The following is an 18,692-nucleotide window of genomic DNA, read 5'->3' as shown; positions in this document are numbered from 1 at the left end:
TTGTGCATTTGTTATTTTAAATTTTTAGAATAGTATATTCTATATGAATGACTTGAAACTAAAATCATAAATCATAAAACTAATATTATTAATATTTAATTACCCAGTGTGGCAGTAAAGTCAGTAGCTAACATAATTGGTTTCTTGTTGTGTCTTATTTGTTGTACATCTACCACATCAATGCCTTCATTTGTACCATACAAGGCCTCTTTCTACTCGGACAGTGAAAAGCCAATTTGTTTTACTGGACTGAAAATGCATAAAATCTGGCAGAACTTATCAGACAAACATGTAGACATACATTAGTTTATGTGGATACACTCTGGAATGTTTTTGTGCAATGTAAGAAAAAGTATGTAAAATGATTCAGTTTTAATCTGTGTAATATTTAAATATGTACAAGCCAAAATTTTCATAAATTAAATACATAATGACAAAGAAATCATTGTGCCTTGTGTCAATGGCACATTGGATTGTCAATTCCAAAGTTACAAGCACATGGCTGTGACACAAAAAAACATTTGAATGCCATTCGAACAACATTTCTTTGGTTAATAAAAGTGCTTTAGATGCACTTATGGTTTCTTATATAGTTTTCGGGAAAGGTGAAGAGACCATTCATTTTTGTTAATTGCAAAGCTATATTCAATGTTACCTAGTGGATATTGTTTATTGTTCAATTCACTTGAAGATATGTTGCTTTGAAGTCTGTTCCCAAGGCATTTCTGGCGTTACATTTATAAATCCCTGAGTTCATGAGGCTTGGGTCCTGGATGACCAAATTGCCCTCCTCAGTCATGTGAATTCCACCCTGCACTGTGAAGCGATTATTGGGCACAAGTGTAGTACGTCCAGGAAGAGTCCAAGAAATTTCAGGTTTGGGTATGCCAGCAGCTATACAGTTTAGAATCACAGGTGAACCCTTGTTAACTCTGGTCATTGAAGGTGGTGCATGAGTGATTTGAGGTGGGAATACCATAATACTTACAGGATATGACAATGTTGACGATCCAAAAGTGTTTGTTGCTTTGCAGGTATACGTTCCTCTATCAAATTTGCTAGTTTCTCGTACCTGAAGTGTACCATTAGATAAATATGTTACTTTTCCAATAACCTGAGGCTTGTCCAAAACCATGCCGTTTGGAAGAGTCCAGGTAATTGTTACTTGAGGCCAGCCATCCACAGTGCATGGCATATTTAGAGTCTGTCCAAATGAAATCTTCATAGTAGCAGCTGAACTTCTAATTTGAGGCTTTTGTCCATGTTCTAAAGCATAGCGCTTCTCTGCTTGTCCAGCTACATTTTTGGCCAGACAACGGTATACGCCTTTGTCAACAACAACTGGCTGCATAATACGTAATGTTCCGTTTTCCAGGTAGTGAGTAAACCGCTGGAGTTTCATACCTGGATTTAGCGCTGTTCCATTGGGTAGAATCCAAAGAAACTCTGGCTTTGGTTTTCCAGTAGCTCGACACTCCAAAGTGATGTCTACACCATCTGCTTTGAGAGGGAGAACCTCAATGTTTGGCACGGGAAAGCTTGGCTTCTCGGAAAGTGATGCAACTTCCAGGTCAATTGCCAGACTTGCTTCCCCCAAGTAATTTTTGGCTATGCACAGAAACTGACCTTCATCGGTCTTTCGGATGCCCCTCAACTCTAGACTTCCATTCCTGTGGATTTGGAACCTGCCTCCCAAATACGGTGTGGGCAAAGACATGCCATAGGGTGTTGTCCAGGTGATCAGGGGCTCAGGCATACCCTCTGCTTTGCAGTCCAGCAATAGGGTCTGGTAATACACTGCTAACACTTTCTTCTCGGTTTGTCCATTTTTTCCATTGATAGTCGGCTCTTTAACCTCAACTATAAGCTTCACATTTCTGATGCGATCCCCAGCTGGGTTCCGTGCCACACAGGCATACTTCCCCTGGTCAGCCAAAGTCAATTTGTTAATGATCAGAGTTCCATCATTCAGTATTTGATATTTGACCGAAGATCTGGTTATTATCTCATTCCTTGGTGAGATCCAGATGATTGTAGATAGTGGCACGCCGGTAGCATAACACTTCATCTGGGCTGATTGACCAAAAGATGCCCACATGGATACCTGGTCAACTTGGGGTGAGTTTGTGACCACTTGTACGCTTATTTTCATTGCATCCTCCCCAAGGTTGTTTTTAGCATAGCATGTGTAATTGCCCTCATCATTCTTTCCCATTTGTTGCAACAAAAGAGTTCCATTGTCAAAGATGATGTAGCGTCGATTACGTGTTCCGCTGTCATCCGACTGGAGGGCGTTATTGATCATGGTGCCGTCTGGGAGGCTCCATGATACCTCAGGGTCTGGAAAGCCAGAAGCTACACAGTCCACCAGGAAGTTTTCTCCATTAGCAACTCTCTTATTTTGTGCTCCAGTGTTCTCTATCTTTGGTGGCCTCATGAGGACCTCTACTTGGAATAGCTCCATGTCCTCACCATTTGGTCTTTGGTACATACACAGATAATTGCCTCCATCTTTCTCAGTCAGTCTGAGAATTCTAAGAGTTCCATTGGGGAAAGCAGCGATGTGTCTTTGTGGACTGGGAACAAAAAGAGAAACATTGATTACACCTTTTCATTACAGATTAATTATTTAATAGTAATTAAATATGAAAGTTCATAGAATTCTTCTTGGTTATTAATTTAATTCATAGCCATAATTATGACTGAATAAATAAATAATGTTTCAGACCCGCATTCTGTTATTGTTTCTGTGGAAACCAGAATTTATAGAACATTCTTGCTGCTTTTTTTCTAAACAATGACCCTGCCTGTCAAGCTCCAAAAGGACCAAAATAACATAAAAAAGCACCATTAAAATAGTCCATAGGACTATATTATATGTCTTCTGTATTCTCAAATCAAATATGCCACCTTGGATGAATTGGTTGAAAAAAACAAGTCAAGTTGGTTGTCAATGACATCATTAAAAGTCATTGGTTCTCATGTGTCTAATGACCAAATGTCAACCTGACGACTGGCATTTTAGCCTGTTTGTTACACAAACCTTTTCTATGTCTTCATAAGACTTGGAATATAACAAGTTGTACAAACTACTTTTATGGTATTTTTCTTTTCTTGTTTTGTAATTTTTTGAGCTTTAGAGACATGGTCATTATGAACTGTTGTTATATGGAAGAGAGCTGTCTGAATAATCTTCAAAATGTATGCCTTAATTATCCTCAAAAATAACAGTATATGGGTTTGGAACAAGATGAACATGAGTAAATAATGATAGCGTTGTCATTGTAAGAAGTTTTGGGTGAAATGTTCCTTAAAGTAGCCTGTTGTACAGATGATTAGGCCTAAGTGTTTGAAGTAGACTAATTGTTCCACTCAGTTAATGTATGGTCTGGATCAGCAGGGGTTGTTTGGGCTTTCCAGTCTGAGACAGACTGCTTGTGTAATCTACACCAGACATTGTTTGAATTACACAAGTGATGAAGTTGGCCTGCTGTGAGTTTGAGAGTGTATTTCAGACTACATAGGGAGAACATTGAGAACAATTAATATCTCCAAAGATGAAGAGGAATAATGAAGGGGTAATTGTAATAAAGCTATGTCAGCCTGACAATTATCCCACTGCTGGGATGTTTCTGATGGGGGAAGGAAGACCCCACTTCTCTGAGCAAATACACTAATGTATTTCTTCTGAAATTAAATACTAAATAATTTATTTTCTTTGAAATGAAGCGAACAAACAAAACTGAAGTGAAAGTTAATAGTTATTAGCCTAGTTTATATTTCTTTAAATAAAAATTGACTGACTGAGATATATATTGTCCAAAAGTCTGATACCAGTAGTAAAAATGCTTCTTTTTTTTTTTTTTAGGGATAAAACTTTGATTTTAAATTCTAGATTTTCAATGTGGTCTCACACTTTTATAACTCACAGTATATACACATTATATATAGCAATTTTAATCGATAATTGTATCTTGCCCAGTGCCACCTGTAGTGATGTTCAAGCAGAATTTTAGATGGCAGTCTCCAAACTGTGCCTCTTTGTGAGTCTATGGACTCTGGACAGTGCAGATAAACTGTGGATCCATATGTTGCTGTGACACTGTGATGCTGGGACAGGCCTTTCCAGGGACCTGGAGCCTCTTGTCTAACATCCATCTGGAATGTTCTTTTAGCAAAGCCAACTGGATTGGTTGCCAAACACTCATACTTCCCTGAATCATTGGGAGTGACGTTCTTTATATAAAGTGTTCCATTTGGGAAAATAAATAACCGTCTTCCAATGAACTGTGTAGGCTTCATTTGAGAACCATCAGGTAGAACCCACTTAATAAGAGGAAATGGCTCTCCTTTAGCTGTGCAATGCACATATATGGTTCTTCCAACATTCATAAACATACTCTCAGATGCAACCTCGGCAATTGTCGGAGGTAGAGCTTCAACGTGAACGTGGTACTTTAGTGTGTCAGCCCCTGCTGCGTTGCTCGCAATACACTTATATTCACCTTTATTGGAAAAGTTTGCTGAGTGAATACTCAGTGTTCCATTAGGAAATAAGAATACTCTTCGGTCAAGCGTACCAACATCTCGCACAAATGTCCTGTCTGGAAGTATCCATGAGATCTGAGCTTCAGGTTTACCCACAGCAATGCAGTCCAAGCTGACTGGTTTTCCCAAAAATGCAGAGACATCTCTGGCCTTTGAACTCATGATTTTTGGAGGCTGAGTTTGAACGACGAGGGTCACTATCATGCGGTCTGATCCAAATTTGTTTTGTGCTGTGCACAGGTACTGGCCACGGTCTTGTAACTGGATATTCTTAATCACAAAAGTACCATTGGAAAGGACCTCAAATCTCTGTCCATGTTTTGTGTTGGCCTGAATTGTTGCACCTATAGAGGAGATACACAAAGTATCAAGTTAAAATAGCAAAAGATTAAACAAATAATATTCAAAAACATTTCTTAAACAGTTTGACTGTTTCTCAGATAATCAACACAGCTAAGGCGCATGCTATACTATATAGTCTGCTTTGAAATATGTACCGCTCTCACATTAAACATTATCAGCCTTTTTCATAACTGCAAGTAAACTGATAAACCTGAATAATAATAATTTAATTGTATATAGCACTATGTACGATTTATTTAGAGTAAAGATTAAAAAAAAAAAAATACCATGTGTATCATCTGAGCTACCTTGCATCACTTTTATAGGTGACCTGGCAAAAAGTTATATAAAATTCTGCTTAAAAATACTGAGACACACATGACTCACATAGACTTATTAGATTAAAGAAAACATTTGTTAAAAGAAAATTGCAGATGGAAAGAGTTACTAAGATAGGATTGGTGACACTTTTAAGGTGGGGCTTAGCGAAGCTAATTTCCTTTACAAATACAGTTATGTTCTTCCGTTCATATAAATCCATGACTTCTACAATGAACTAACCTGTAGAAACTTTGGTCCATGAAACAACAGGTTTGGGGTCCCCAGATGATCTACAGGACAAAAATACATCGGCTTCTGCTAAAGCAGATACAGTGACAGATTCAGTTGTTATGATTCTGGGTTTGACTCCACTGCCCATCAGGCTTGGAAAGGGAATCGCAGTGCTCAGTTTCTTTGCTCCAAAATGACTGTAATGCCAGCGACTACCAAATGGCACGTTAGATGTGATGGGTGGTTTGTTTGTGTATGCTAGGATGGTTTGGGGAGTCACATGCTTGTAGATGTTGGGGAAGTTTGGTACTTGGTGAGTTTGAGGGGTGGGCTGAAATGTCCTTGTTTTAACACTGACATTCTTGCCCAGCTGGGCAAGTCGATATGCATCAAGCTGTGATTGTCTAAATCTGTTTCTGAGCCTGTTGAAGAGCAAGTGGTCTCGTACATGAGACAAAGAGCTGACATGTGGAGCTATGGTCCTTTGAAAGGAAGCTGTGGCTGACCCAGAAATGTAAGCTGTGGGCTTCGCTGTCTCAGCGGTGATTTCAGGTCGATTGGTGACCGCTGGCCCCCTGCCTCCTGTTTGGAGGAAATACCATGTTTTGTCTCGAGAGGGGTGGTTTTGTGAGTTATGAACTGTGGGCCAGATTGGAATGCCATAGTTGCTGACCCAAACAGGAGACTGAGTGTATGAACGTGGTGTAATTAATATTTGTTTCTTTTGTGTATTCTTTTGGATTAGCCAAGGGTGGAGAGGCACAACTTCAATCTCAGGTTGTATTCCCCAGCTATAGGCTCTATGTCTTTCTACATTAGTTAAGGTTGGTTTTTCAGTCGTTGGTTTTCTTTGTGTCACAGGAGGATTTATGTTGCTGGTTTGAACATTGGGTATTTTTGTTGCTGTTATCTGTCTTGTTTTGTCTTCTATTGTCTGACTATTTGTTCTCAAAAGTGTTTCTCTGTTCTCATTTTCATACCTGATAGGTCCGGGGGCAAGTGTTGTTGGAGATAATTCGGTTTCTAGAGGTGTTGTAATTATAGTAGTTAGCTTCTTCTCTTTTCTGAATGTGGTTTTAGAAAATTCTGGATCCTCTGTGACTTGTTCAGCTAAGCTTTCAGTCACTGGGTTTTGTGTGGTAGAATTTTCTTCTGGTAAAGTCATTGATGCTGTGGCTTGATTGTTTTGGTTTGAAGTATAAGAGTCACTGCTCATAACTGCACTGTTAACAGGAATTGATGTTCTAAGTGGAGACTGAGTGAATTGCACTGCTAAATTGGGAGCTGGGGAGAAATTTTGGCGTAGCTTTGGGCGTAACCTACGTGATGGAGGCCTACGTTGCCTTAATGGGAATCTTCGCCTTTGATTCCAAGAGGAACTACTGTTAGCCCTTATTTTCTGTTCTATTGCATGTTTGTCTACCTGTTTAACCAGTTGTGTTTCATGCTCAGGTGCTGTTATCTCATCTCTGTGCACTGAAGTCAAATCTGAAATGTTAGAATCACTGTTATTGTGTTTTGATAGTTTTCCCTGAATAGTATCTTGTTTTACATGCTCCCTGTTGGGGGGTATTTCCTGCTGTTTCGCATTGAAATGCTGCACACTTGAACTTGTGCTGGCACTGCTAGCCGCAACATCTGGTTTTGTTGTTGGAGAGACATCAAACATAGAAGGGGCTTTGGTTATAATCATTGTAGGCTTTGGCACTGTTTTTGATGTTGTTGTAATTTCTAGAGGAACTGGTGAGGTGATCAAGACCCTAGCATTAGCTCTTGCAAGAATCTGTTCCCAACGGCTGGGGTCAAGCTCTTTGATAGAATTGTTAGGTTTTCTCACACTCTCCTTGATTTTCTTTCCATTTGCATTTGTTCGAAAAATACCGCCTCTGTGTTGCCCGTCCACCCTTTGAGGAGTGAGTTTAGCAGTTGGTTGTTTGATTTCTTTGTACCCTGACCCTTCGTTGTTTTCACCCTCAAAAAGGAGTGATTCTTCTTCAGACAGTGTAACACCTCTATGAGCTTCTTCCTTTTCACCAGTAACAACAACTAGATGAGACAACATGTCTGCCCCATAAAGGTTAGCTGCCAAACAGCTGTACTCTCCAGCATCCTCATAAGTCACTTTTTTGATTATCAAAGTGTTATTTTGTGATATGTGAACCCTGCCTTTCATGCTCGAAGCTTTGAGAATCTGATGGTTTGGTAAGTACCATCTTGTCTCCACTGGATGTGGGGAAGTTACTAAACAAGGAAGATTAAGAGAGTCCCCATTCTCCACAGACATCTTCTTTCCATTTAAATCACTGGGACTTAAGAGATGCACCCTGACTGTGAGTCTAAAGGAGACTATATCCACACTATTGTCAGTCCTCACAAAACAATGATAAAGTCCAGAGTCTTCAATGCTTGTGTTTTTGATGACTAATCTGTTATTCTCCAACCTTAGTTTATGGGAATCAGTTTGATCCAATGTTGTTAAGTCTGGAAGCATCCACTCCACAAGCTGATGCCCTGAACTGAGCACACTACAGTCCAAACTGACCTCAGAGTGCTCTAGTATGGATTTGATTCTCCCCGGGGCTCCTCTTTGGATCATAGCCCAAGAGGAGGCTATATCCTCTTTGTTCCCCCTTCCAATGATGTTCTTTGATATAAAAGTAGAAAAGTTCATAACCAGTTTTTTAGTTGTGGTTTTGCGTCTGTTAAGCTGAAGACTGACCCTAGGTTGCAAAAGCCAATACGGTTTAGCCATTAAGTGTCCTTTGAGCTCTGTAAAATATGGTGATTCCTCACTTGTGGCTTGAGAGTACTGAAAAGTCACTTGGGAAGAATTCCCAAGTTTGGTTCCTCGCTCCAAAATGGCTGGGCTCTCATAGTAGTAGGCGACCAACCTCCAGAGGTTCTGAAGAGCATCCCTGTCGATCTCACACTCAAGCAATGTCCGCAGGGTCACATTGACAGCAATCTCATCTGATCTCCTCACTGGCTCCCACATCATAGAGGTACCATCGACAGGATGAGTTACATCACAAGCCACATGGGCACGATTCCCATGGCTGTCAGACAGAACGAAGGTCAGGTGGCCAAGAGGACGCTGTAGGTCCTTGATGTAGGGGACATCTGGTTCCTGGTCTTCCCAGATGCCGCCCTCCCCGATTTTCAGTGGGGACTGGATGGAGGGTCGGTCACAAGTGAGCTGGTTGGTTGAAAGCTGGAAGATCTGACTGTTGTTCAGGGGCTGAGGTGAGGAACATAAGACACAGTTGCCACGTTCTTTTTTGCACTTAATAACTCCTAGAGGAAGAAATAGACAAGAATATTTCAGAAAAAAACTTTTCTTAATTTTCTTTGTTCTCTTCAAAATTTGTACTTGTGCTCATTCAACCTCCAGTTAAATATGACAACACAATGTGTCCAAGACAGTGATGACAATTGTAACAATTTTGAATAAATGGTGCATAACCAGACTGAGAACCATGTGAAAAAGACCATCTTAATCAGCATGCAACTCCCATGTTTTTTTTAGGTTGGTTTATGCAAGTTAGTGCTGGTTAGGGGCTGGTCAAGCTGGTGGACAAGCATAACCATTTTGTTCACCAGCAAAATCAGTATATTTTTTCTGGTAATGTTGGTTAAAGGAATTTTCCAGGTTTTATTTTCCAGGTGTTTAAAGTTAAGCTCAATTGACAGCATTTCTGGCATAGTTACAACCAAAAATTATTTAAACTCATCCCTTGTTCATTAAAAAAAATGAATGAAAAGAAAATGGGCATTTACAATGGAAGTGAATGGGGCCAGTCCATAAACATGGAAATACACAGTTTCAACAGGATAACTAGAACACATTGTTACCATGATTTATGTGGGATAAAAACAATGTTTCACATAGTAAAATATTTACTGTGTATGTCGTTATTATGAAGTTGTAATATTGGATATAACTTTACACACATAACAAGGTAAGTGTTTATTTTTTGTGATAATAGCCATTATGCCAAAATTACAGTTGACTGAGCTTAACTTTTATTGGACATTCCTTTAACCAAAGAAGTCTTAAAAGTTTAGCAAGTCAAACGCCTTGTTGGAACACCAGCACACCAGCATCCCATGTTGTGGACCAGCATTCAAAACATATGCTGGTGACCAGCTATGATGTTTTTTTTTGTTTTGTTTTTTCAACAGGGAAGTGGCATTTAAAACAAAATTGCCATTACATCAAGTTCTGAATGAGTGGTGCAAAGGTTTCTAAAATAGAATCAAAGGAGTGTCACCCTCATGATTTTTGTCCCACTCCAAAAGCCAGTGCAAGTGGCAGTCACAGATCCAGGGGTTTCCATGCAGGGAAAGGACTTCCAGCTTGTCTAAGGGCTCTAGAGTGCCAGGCAACAGGTATTCCAGTTGGTTGTCTGCCAGATGCAGGTGCCGCAGGCCTGAGCTCCAGAATGTACCCAGGACTGAGACAGTAATGAATGTGTATGGGTGCAAATCCCTCAGCCGATTCCCCTCCAGTTGCAATAGTTTCAATGATATAAGTCCATTAAAGGAAAAAGGCTCAATGAAATCAATGTGGTTGTGGTCCAGATGAAGCCGTACAAGGCTTGTCAAGCCCTCTAACAGGTTGGGGTCAACTTTTTTGATTTTGTTGTAGCTCAACTTCAGAATCTGGTGCAACATAGAACAACAATTACCTGAAAGCAATTTCTAAGTCATGTCTCATAGGTATTTATATAATTTGATGGTAAAATTAAGAGTGGAGACACTTCTACATTATAGTACAGTGCTTAATGTACTCTCTCTCTCTCTCTCTATATATATATATATATATATATATATAGCCTTTTAGAAATATACCTGAAGGGAACGGAGATGGTAAAAGGTTCCAGGAGACACTGAGGCGATTTCATTTCCATGGAGCATGAGCATTTCCAATTGCCGTAGGTTTACAAAATCTGAAGTCCCAACAGTCCCAATGCTGTTATAGCTTTAAAGTAGACAAAGAGGATCACCAAAATTTTTAGCATGAAACATCACATTGGTTTGCCCATAATTTTGTTAATTGCAGAGTACTTAAAGGGATAGTTCCCCCAAAAGTGAATTCTGTCCTCATTTACTCCACAATTATTCTTATATTTAACAAAACAAAAAGGTTTAGTTAGACATTACCGGTGATTCTTAGTTAAAACTTAAACCTAGAATAGTGTTTGTCAACGCTGTGCTTTTTAAAGAAACAGGACAACAAATGACCAGCTAACCCTAAGTTGAGCCTCTCAGTGTCTTGGGGCAGGTTGCGTGGGGCAGAAAGGAGGTGGCGGAAGGTGCAGTGGACTTCCTTAGGGTTGGGGCAGCTGCAGGACCTCGGACACGCACAGAGGGATGGAGGCAAAATGAGCAGCAGCAGCCACAGAGCTGCCAACATCAGGAGAGCAGGTACACCCACTGAAGCCATGATTTTCTCATGTCATTATCTGATTTGGAACACTGAGACTGCAAAGCAGAGTTTTACATAATTAAAGGGATCGTTAACCAACATGAAAATTCTGTCATAATTTACTCACCTTCATGTTGTTCCTGTATGACTTCTTTTAGTGGAATACAAAAGGAGATATTAGGCAGAATGTTAGACTTAGTCACCATTCACTTTCATTCACTCAATTTTTCCATACAATGAGGCTGTCATTCGACCTAACATCTATTATTTTTCATGGAAGAAATACATTTGGGGTTGAAATAATATGTAAATAATATGTAAGCAAATTTAGATTTTTTTGGGGGGCTAACTTAATGTACAGATCTGCACAAAGTTAACATGGCAATTAAAAAGCTAAAGATAGTTGACAATTAATGGAATATTCTAAGTTCAATACAAGTTAAGCTCAGTTGTAAAAATTTATGGCATAGTGTTAATTACCACAAAAGATCATTTCAACCCCCACCCCCACACAAACTAAAAAAAGAAAAAATCTAGGGTACATTTAGGCATTTACATTTATGCATTTATCCAAAGCGACTTACAGTGCACTTATTACAGGGACAGTCCCCCCCGGAGCAACCTGGAGTTAAGTGCCAGCGACTTTCTGATTACCAGTGTACCAGTTATGTGCATTAGACCACTACACCACCACCACTCCAGGCACTTTACAATGGAAGTGAATTGGGCCAATTTTTGTCGATTTTAAAGGCAGAAATGTGCAGCTTTTAATTTGATTGAAGCACTTCCATTAATTATTGTTAAAACGTTTGTATTATCTGAGCTGTAGAGTTGTTCAAATCATTGCTTTTACAGTTATTTTAGGGTTTACAGTGTTACGCCGTCATTGCAACGAAGTTGTGAAATTGGATATAACTTTACACAGAAAATGTTAGCAAGTGATTTTATCACACTAAAATCATGTTAACACATGCATTGCTAAACATTTTGTGGCTATACTTTTGAAACTGAGTTTTTTAACGTTTACAGATTGGCAATATTCACTTCCATTGTAGTGCCTCACTGTAACACAGAGGAACAAATCAAAATATATTTTTGCGTTTATCAACATTACTTCACTTATGCTGTCAATTGAGCTTAACTTGTATTGAACCTGTAATATTCCTTTAAAAATCAAGTTTTCAAAAATAAGTTTTATTTTTAGTATTAATTTTCCTAGGAACTTTTAGTGGCAGTATTATGTTACAGCCACTGAAGTTTGTTCCTGTACTGATTAACTCAGAAAGCACAAAGCAAAACATTGTTGATGTCTCACTGGATTTTTGAAAGCAACTGTCTTTGACTAATGATTACATACTCCTAAAATAGCCTACGCATGAAGTATCTCATATACAAGTTTTTCATTATTGGCAGATTTACAGTATGCCGTTTCTTTTAATTCAGTCTATTGTTGTCTTTACTTCAACACAGAGCTGCTGAGCCCACACAAAATAAATCATTGCTCAAGTATATTTCTCAGCAAGAACATTGCATGGGTTTCCTATACAAACACTGCAAGCCACCCATCCACTGCTTAACTACACAAACAGTGTTGAAGTGGAAGGTGATAAGTGCTGCACTTCCCAGTACACACATATTTAGATTCCGGGACGCAGAAAGCCGATGGGGCCCGTTTTTTGCATTTGTATTATTTTTTTGCCAGCTTAGGTTGCGCAAGTCTGCTGTTTAGTTCAGAGCAGCCAAAAAGTTAAAACTGCAAGCATGATTTATTTATCTGCCGGAGGTTCGATAATGGCCCATGATGACTCTGACCATTTTGGACAATTTTAGTCTTGCATTCCTGTCTCTGTAATGTTGCTTCCAGCTGCTGGCAGAATAACTACACTATACCAGGGTCCTGACAGAATGAATATTATATGGGCCAGTTAACAAACCCAACAATTTATCCCCAAAGTTTCTGGTTTGTTTTACGATTTGCATAAATGCGGTTTCACACTATACTGACACAGACAACTCTTTAAACTTCACTTCTACACTCATCTTTGCTGAACCCCAGACTGGCCAAGCTGGTCTTCAACTGGTTTACAGATTGGACATAAGGTCTCCTAGCCTGACCAGCTGACAACAAGTGCCCAAATCTGCCCTTAAAACCAGCAAACCAGCTTAGGTTTTATTTTTTTCTCTGGCAAGGATGTTTTATGTGAATACATATGGAATATGTTTCTTATTTCATGCAAATGCTAGTCATTAATAATAATTATATTATTAAAAAATGCTTAAATCACTTTGGGCTAAACTCCATCTCTACAATGATGTTTTAAAATAATTAATGGAATATTTATCTTATTTCATGTACAAAAGATCAAGTGGCTGCTTAAAAGCAATACAAATTGGTTTCTATATCACGCATATGGTTGGTTCTCAAGTAATACATTTTTTTAATAGCCAGCCTTTACTTTTGAGGGCATAATTTATGTTTAAATTAATTCAAATAGATCTTTGCTGGCTTCTCTTACTATAAAATACTGTCTGCTTGCCCTTTTTCTTTTTAAATAGATAAGAATGAACTCTTATGATGATGGTGCTTAAGACCTCAAACTGTGCTTCACTTAACTCATAAAACAATTATTAAATGCATACATAATGATTTTGACAATATTTAAAAAGTTTATCAAACCTTCAACAATTCTTTTGTAGTGAACTTTTGCTAAAGCTTTAGTTCTGTTTAATATGCCAGATTGTTATGTGATAGATAAGCATGTTTAAATTGTCAGATTCTAATGCAACCACAAAGCCCTCCTTAATGTCCATGGGGAACTACCACGAACATCGGTATGCACTGAAATATTTATGACTGAGAAAGTTCTGGAAGAAATAAATGGCATGCTATTTGTGATAATTAGATGCTGAGACAGATCTTAACTTGAGTACCTTGGAACAAATATTGCATCTTACCTTGAGATTCCTTTTGAGAGAACGTTCAAAGTGGATACCGGAGTGTGTAATTGTTTGCAGATGACACGCAAAACTCCCGTGACTTTGTTTATCCCTGTACTTCACTGAGCAGGAACTGTTCAGAGCTCTGAGTGATGGAGGCTTATCTGGAAAATATCCTACTCTAGGAGCAGCAGTCAACTACATCTGGAGAAGTACTTACCTCCCACCTACACCCCTCCTCTGAGCTGGCCTGTACAGGGGGAGGGAGAGCTAGGAGTTTTGGCCTCCATCCATCCCCTCTGTCCTCCTCTCTTCCTCGATTACCTGCACCTCCTGATCTGCGTGTATAATGGTTCTCTCACTCCCTGTGGCTGCTCTTTGTTCTCTTCTACTCCCACTTACACTGGTCTTGTTTTTCTCACTTTTAAACTTTAATGACGGCTTGCTAACATATGCACACACATGCTCACACACACCGTGTCTATTTCAAATGTTCATGTTCTAGTATTCCAACCTGCTCCTTTCTCCTTCAGGTAACAGTCTATCTCCATGTCAGCTTTTCTTTCATAAACTTTTAAAAGGCCATCAAGCTTATTTTATAATGCACTATTAATACATGAGAGACAAATTACCACTGCAAATAATTAACCAAATCAAGCATGTTCACAGTTTGTTTAATAAAAGGAATTAAATAATTGTACTCAACTGATTTCACAGTAAAACGAGAAAAATGTACTTGTACATGTATTAATTATTTTTTCAATAACTAAATTAGCACAATTTTAATCAATATTTATAGACAAAAATGATGGGTGTCATTTGTTGATGTTAAAATACTCTTATCCTAGCATTATATGCAAAGACAGCTACAACTAATACAGTTGTTGGCTAATTTCCTGAAAAGTATAACTTTATGGAATTTTAAAAACGTTGCTGTTTGATTAAGCAACCCATCCAGCCCAATACAATGTCAATGTATTGAATGTCACTTGAAGACGGACTTCCAACTTGGAAACTCGTGCGGAACTATTCAACTCTGATTTCACCAAAATGCAAGTACGGGATGTTGCACAAATATCTTAGCACCCAGGGAGATGTACAAGTGATAATCATTCACTTTTATTAAATAATATCAATCAATGACATTGCATGACATTAAAGCTTGTTTAATAACGTTTGCAGAGACGGGTGTAGAAAACTTGGTAAATTATACTCTCTTTTGATAATTGTACACCTGTAGCACAAATGCTGGCATTGTTTATCAGTTGTGTTGCTTTGAGACCTTTCTGGTGACAGTCGAACAGCTGCTAAGCTAATAGGAGCATTGCAGTTATTTTTCCTTGCACGTCATCTTCCGAGAATCATGCAATAGTACGCTTTAATGGCCAGAGATCAGATACAGTTGAAGTCGAAGTTTATACACTTAGGTTGAAGTCATTAAAACTCATTTTTTAACCACTTCACAGATTTAATATTAGCAAACAATAGTTTAGGCAAGTTGTTTAGGACATCTACCTTGTGCATGACACAAATAATTTGTCCAACAATTGTTTACAGACAGATTGTATCACTTTTAATTGACTATATCAAAATTCAAGTGTGTCAGAAGTTTACATACTCTAAGTTAACTGTGCCTTTAAACAGCTTGGAAAATTCCTGAAAATGATGTCAAGCCTTTAGACAATTATCCAATTAGCTTCTGATAAGGAGGTGTAATGAATTGGAGGTGTACCTGTGGATGTAGTTTAAGGCCTACCTTTAAACTCAGAGCATCTATGCTTGGTATCTTGGGAAAATCAAAAGAAATCAGCCAAGACCTCAGAAAACTTATTGTGGACCTCCACAAGTCTGATTCATCCTTGGTACCAATTTCCAAACACCTGAAGGTACCACATTCATCTGTATAAGCAATAGTATGCAAGGATAAACACCATGGGACCACGCAGCCATCACACCGCTCAGGAAGGAGACTCATTCTGTCTCCTAGAGATGAACGTAGTTTGGTGCGAAAGTGCAAATCAATCCCAGAACAACAAATTATCTTCTGAAGATGCTGGAGGAAACAGGTAGACAAGTATCTATATCCACAGTAAAACGAGCCCTAGATCTACATAATCAGAAAGGTTGCTTAGCAAGGAAGAAGCCACTGCTCCAAAACTGGCATTTGTCTGGAGGAATGGGCCAAAATTCCAGCAACTTATTGTGAGAAGATTGTGGAAGGCTATCCAAAAAGCTTGACCCAAGTTAAACAATTTAAAGGCAATGCTACCAAATGCTAACAAAGTGTATGTAAACTTATGACCCACTGGGAATGTGATGAAAGAAATAAAAGCAGAAATAAATCATTCTCTCTACTATTATTTTGACATTTCACAATTTCTTTTAAAATGTATTTTCTCCCCTTTTCTCCCCAATTTGGAATACCCAATTCCCAAAGTGCTCTAAATCCTTGTGGTGGCATATTGACTCACCTCAGTCCTGGTGGCGGAGGATGAATCTCTTTTGCCTCTGCGTCTGAGATCATCAATCCGCACGTTATCACATGGCTTGTTGAGTGCGTTAATGCGGAAACGAAGTGTTTGGGGAGGCTTCACGCTATTCTCCGCGACATCCACACACAACTCATCATGAGCCCCACTGAGAGCAAGAACCACATTATGGCAACCATGAGGAGGTTAACCCAATGTGATTCTACACAACCTAGCAACTGGGAAAATTGGTTGCTTAGGAAGCCTGACTGGAATCACTCACCACATCCAGGATTCGAACTTGCGACTCAGGTTTGGTAGTCAGCTTCTATAATTTCTGAGATACCCAGGCCCCTGACATTTTGCATTCGTAAAATGTAGTAGTGATCCTAACTGACCTAAATCAGGGAAAGTTTTGTATGATTAAATGTCAGGAATTATAATGCATATGGCTAATGTGTATGTAAACTTTTGATTTCAACTGTATATTAAGTAGAAATAACCCACATCTGATGTTGAATTGAAAGCATAAACTATTACAAAATAAGTTAAGCATTTAAGCATAAGCCTTTAGCTCAAATTGTTTTTAAGGAACTGAGAGACATAATTTCAGTGAAGTGCCCAAACATTTGATTGGTAGTGTACATCCTATATACATGTAAAAATATTTTGTTTTACTTAAATCAGACTTTTGTTCTTCTATAAAATTTTTTTAATCCATTCAGTTTCAGTGGAATTTTGGAAAAATACATTTCTGTGTAATTGAGAAAGATAATAACGTGACTGATCACTTGTCAATGGGATCAGACCATGAAAAATACAAGTCCATTTCACTTTCAAGAGCCCAAAATGTGAATTAATTGTTTGATTGAAATTTTTCTTGAAAAAAAAAAAAAACATGATAAAAAATTAGGGATGCACTGATACCACTTTTTCAGAAATCTAAGTATCAGCCAATCTGATACCAGTGTTGTTTTTTGCATAATCGGTATAGAATATCTTTACATTGTTGTGTGGAATTAATTGGGTGTACTCTTTAAAGAATCACAAACCTCTAACTACACACTATTTCAATATAAATGTATCGCTTATAAAGTAAAACTTTTTTGTTAACAAGTATACTGGATAATGTAGCAGCAAAATTAACAGTAATTACTTTTATTTTTTTATTTTTTTCAACTTGTATCTGGACTAAAGGATTCAGATCTCTTTTTTGTTAATTTAGTTGTAAGATATCAGCTTACTATTCATTCACAAATGAATTTTTGGAACCCATCAACTTTGAATATTATTCATTCTCAATCGTGCACCTTTAACTTTTATACCCTCACTCTTTTATTTTTATATTCTAAACTCTCCAGTAAGTCCTGTAAGTGTGTCTGTTTGTAGACAAGTTTTGCTTCTTATTCAAATTCTGGTAAAATGCACCTCCAGTGCCATTCTAAATGCATGTTGTAAGTGAACCGAACTATTGAGCATCTACATCCAAGATGTTGCTCATGAGTAGAGCTCAAATATTGTGCACCACGTGAAGGCTAAAAATGTGACACAAGTGTGTGTGTGAACAGAGCAGCGCCATTCACTGACGCACTAGAGCTACGTGTGCATTTTATATATTTAATTATTAAACACAGCCTATTTATGATTCACAGAGCTATCGCACGTCTTCAAGTGGCTTTGAATAAAATGCACGAGTTATATTAACTACTTTAATTGTGTATTTATGGTTCTTTTATGTCAGCTTGACAGTATCGGATTTGGATCGGGCTCGTAAGACCGATACCTGATCCATCTAAAAGTGTCAGTATTACAGCTGATACCGATACAGGTATCGGATCAGTGCATCCCTACAGTAAATAACAACTTTTGAACTTTTTTTGTCATCACAGTGTAGTTCCAGCAACTACCAGCAGAGGCTAACAGGAACCTGCAAATCAGCTAATTCCTGACCCTCTGGCTCGACCAGTTCCGTAAGTTTGGGGGCAGGGCTATCTGTTTGCAGATGGAGTTTTTGGGAAAGCTGCTTGAAAACAATCCTTATTTTTGCAATTCTGTTTTTGGACACTAGTGGTGTAGAAATTACACGCTTCAGCTTTAATTGCCAAGAGATCTAGAAAAATATCTTATAACAAAATATTTTAGAATCATATTTGGAATACACTCATGGTGTAAGATGAGGTTGTGCTCATCTCATGAGTCCTATTTAACAACAGCCCATAGTGCTTCTGTGACTGAGTGCTAGACCAAGCATATCTGGACTGAAACCACATTTCCCCTCATAAAACAAGTTATGATCTAGAACCTGAGAAGATCAGTTATTTAGATTATCTTTCTCAATGACACATTAACTGATTTTTCCAAAATTCCAGTATATAGTATACACACACACACACACACACACACACACACTGGCAGTC

The 18,692-nt window shown here is 38.4% G+C and overlaps 1 protein-coding gene across 4 annotated transcripts; it reads right to left on the bottom strand.

Annotated features, from left to right (window-relative positions):
- Nucleotides 1-108: 108 nt before the first annotated feature.
- Nucleotides 109-14,163, bottom strand: si:ch211-159i8.4 (matrix-remodeling-associated protein 5). Of its 4 annotated transcripts, XM_052149410.1 has the most exons (8): nt 14,028-14,163; nt 10,695-10,926; nt 10,294-10,423; nt 9,714-10,104; nt 5,452-8,736; nt 3,989-4,892; nt 989-2,576; nt 109-894 (listed from the first exon to the last, which is right to left on the bottom strand). In XM_052149410.1, the coding sequence occupies exons 2-8, from the start codon at nt 10,886-10,888 to the stop codon at nt 796-798; spliced, it is 6,591 nt and encodes a 2,196-aa protein (XP_052005370.1). In that variant the 5' UTR covers nt 10,889-10,926; nt 14,028-14,163; the 3' UTR covers nt 109-795. The 4 variants fall into 4 exon arrangements, with proteins under 4 accessions (XP_052005370.1, XP_052005367.1, XP_052005368.1 ...); XM_052149407.1 differs by having other exon boundaries at nt 109-2,576; XM_052149408.1 differs by lacking the exon at nt 14,028-14,163 and adding an exon at nt 13,826-13,935 and having other exon boundaries at nt 109-2,576.
- Between the last annotated feature and the right edge of the window lie 4,529 nt (nt 14,164-18,692).

Source organism: Xyrauchen texanus, chromosome 19, assembly GCF_025860055.1.
Source record: "Xyrauchen texanus isolate HMW12.3.18 chromosome 19, RBS_HiC_50CHRs, whole genome shotgun sequence".
NCBI classification, from domain to species: domain Eukaryota; kingdom Metazoa; phylum Chordata; class Actinopteri; order Cypriniformes; family Catostomidae; genus Xyrauchen; species Xyrauchen texanus.
The sequence above is the reverse complement of the archived record's forward strand: the minus strand, read 5'-3'. Positions and strand labels throughout refer to the sequence as shown.

What these genes read in the sequence shown, in the direction of transcription:
- si:ch211-159i8.4 (XM_052149407.1), bottom strand. Translation starts at nt 10,888, where the DNA reads ATGGCTTCAGTGGGTGTACCTGCTCTCCTGATGTTGGCAGCTCTGTGG. An exon ending in GTGGGACAAAAATCATGAGG is followed by an intron (nt 8,737 to 9,713) that starts GTGACACTCCTT and finishes TTCTTCCTCTAG; the next exon opens with GAGTTATTAAGTGCAAAAAA. An exon ending in CTGCTTGAACATCACTACAG is followed by an intron (nt 2,577 to 3,988) that starts GTGGCACTGGGC and finishes TTTTGTTCCCAG; the next exon opens with TCCACAAAGACACATCGCTG.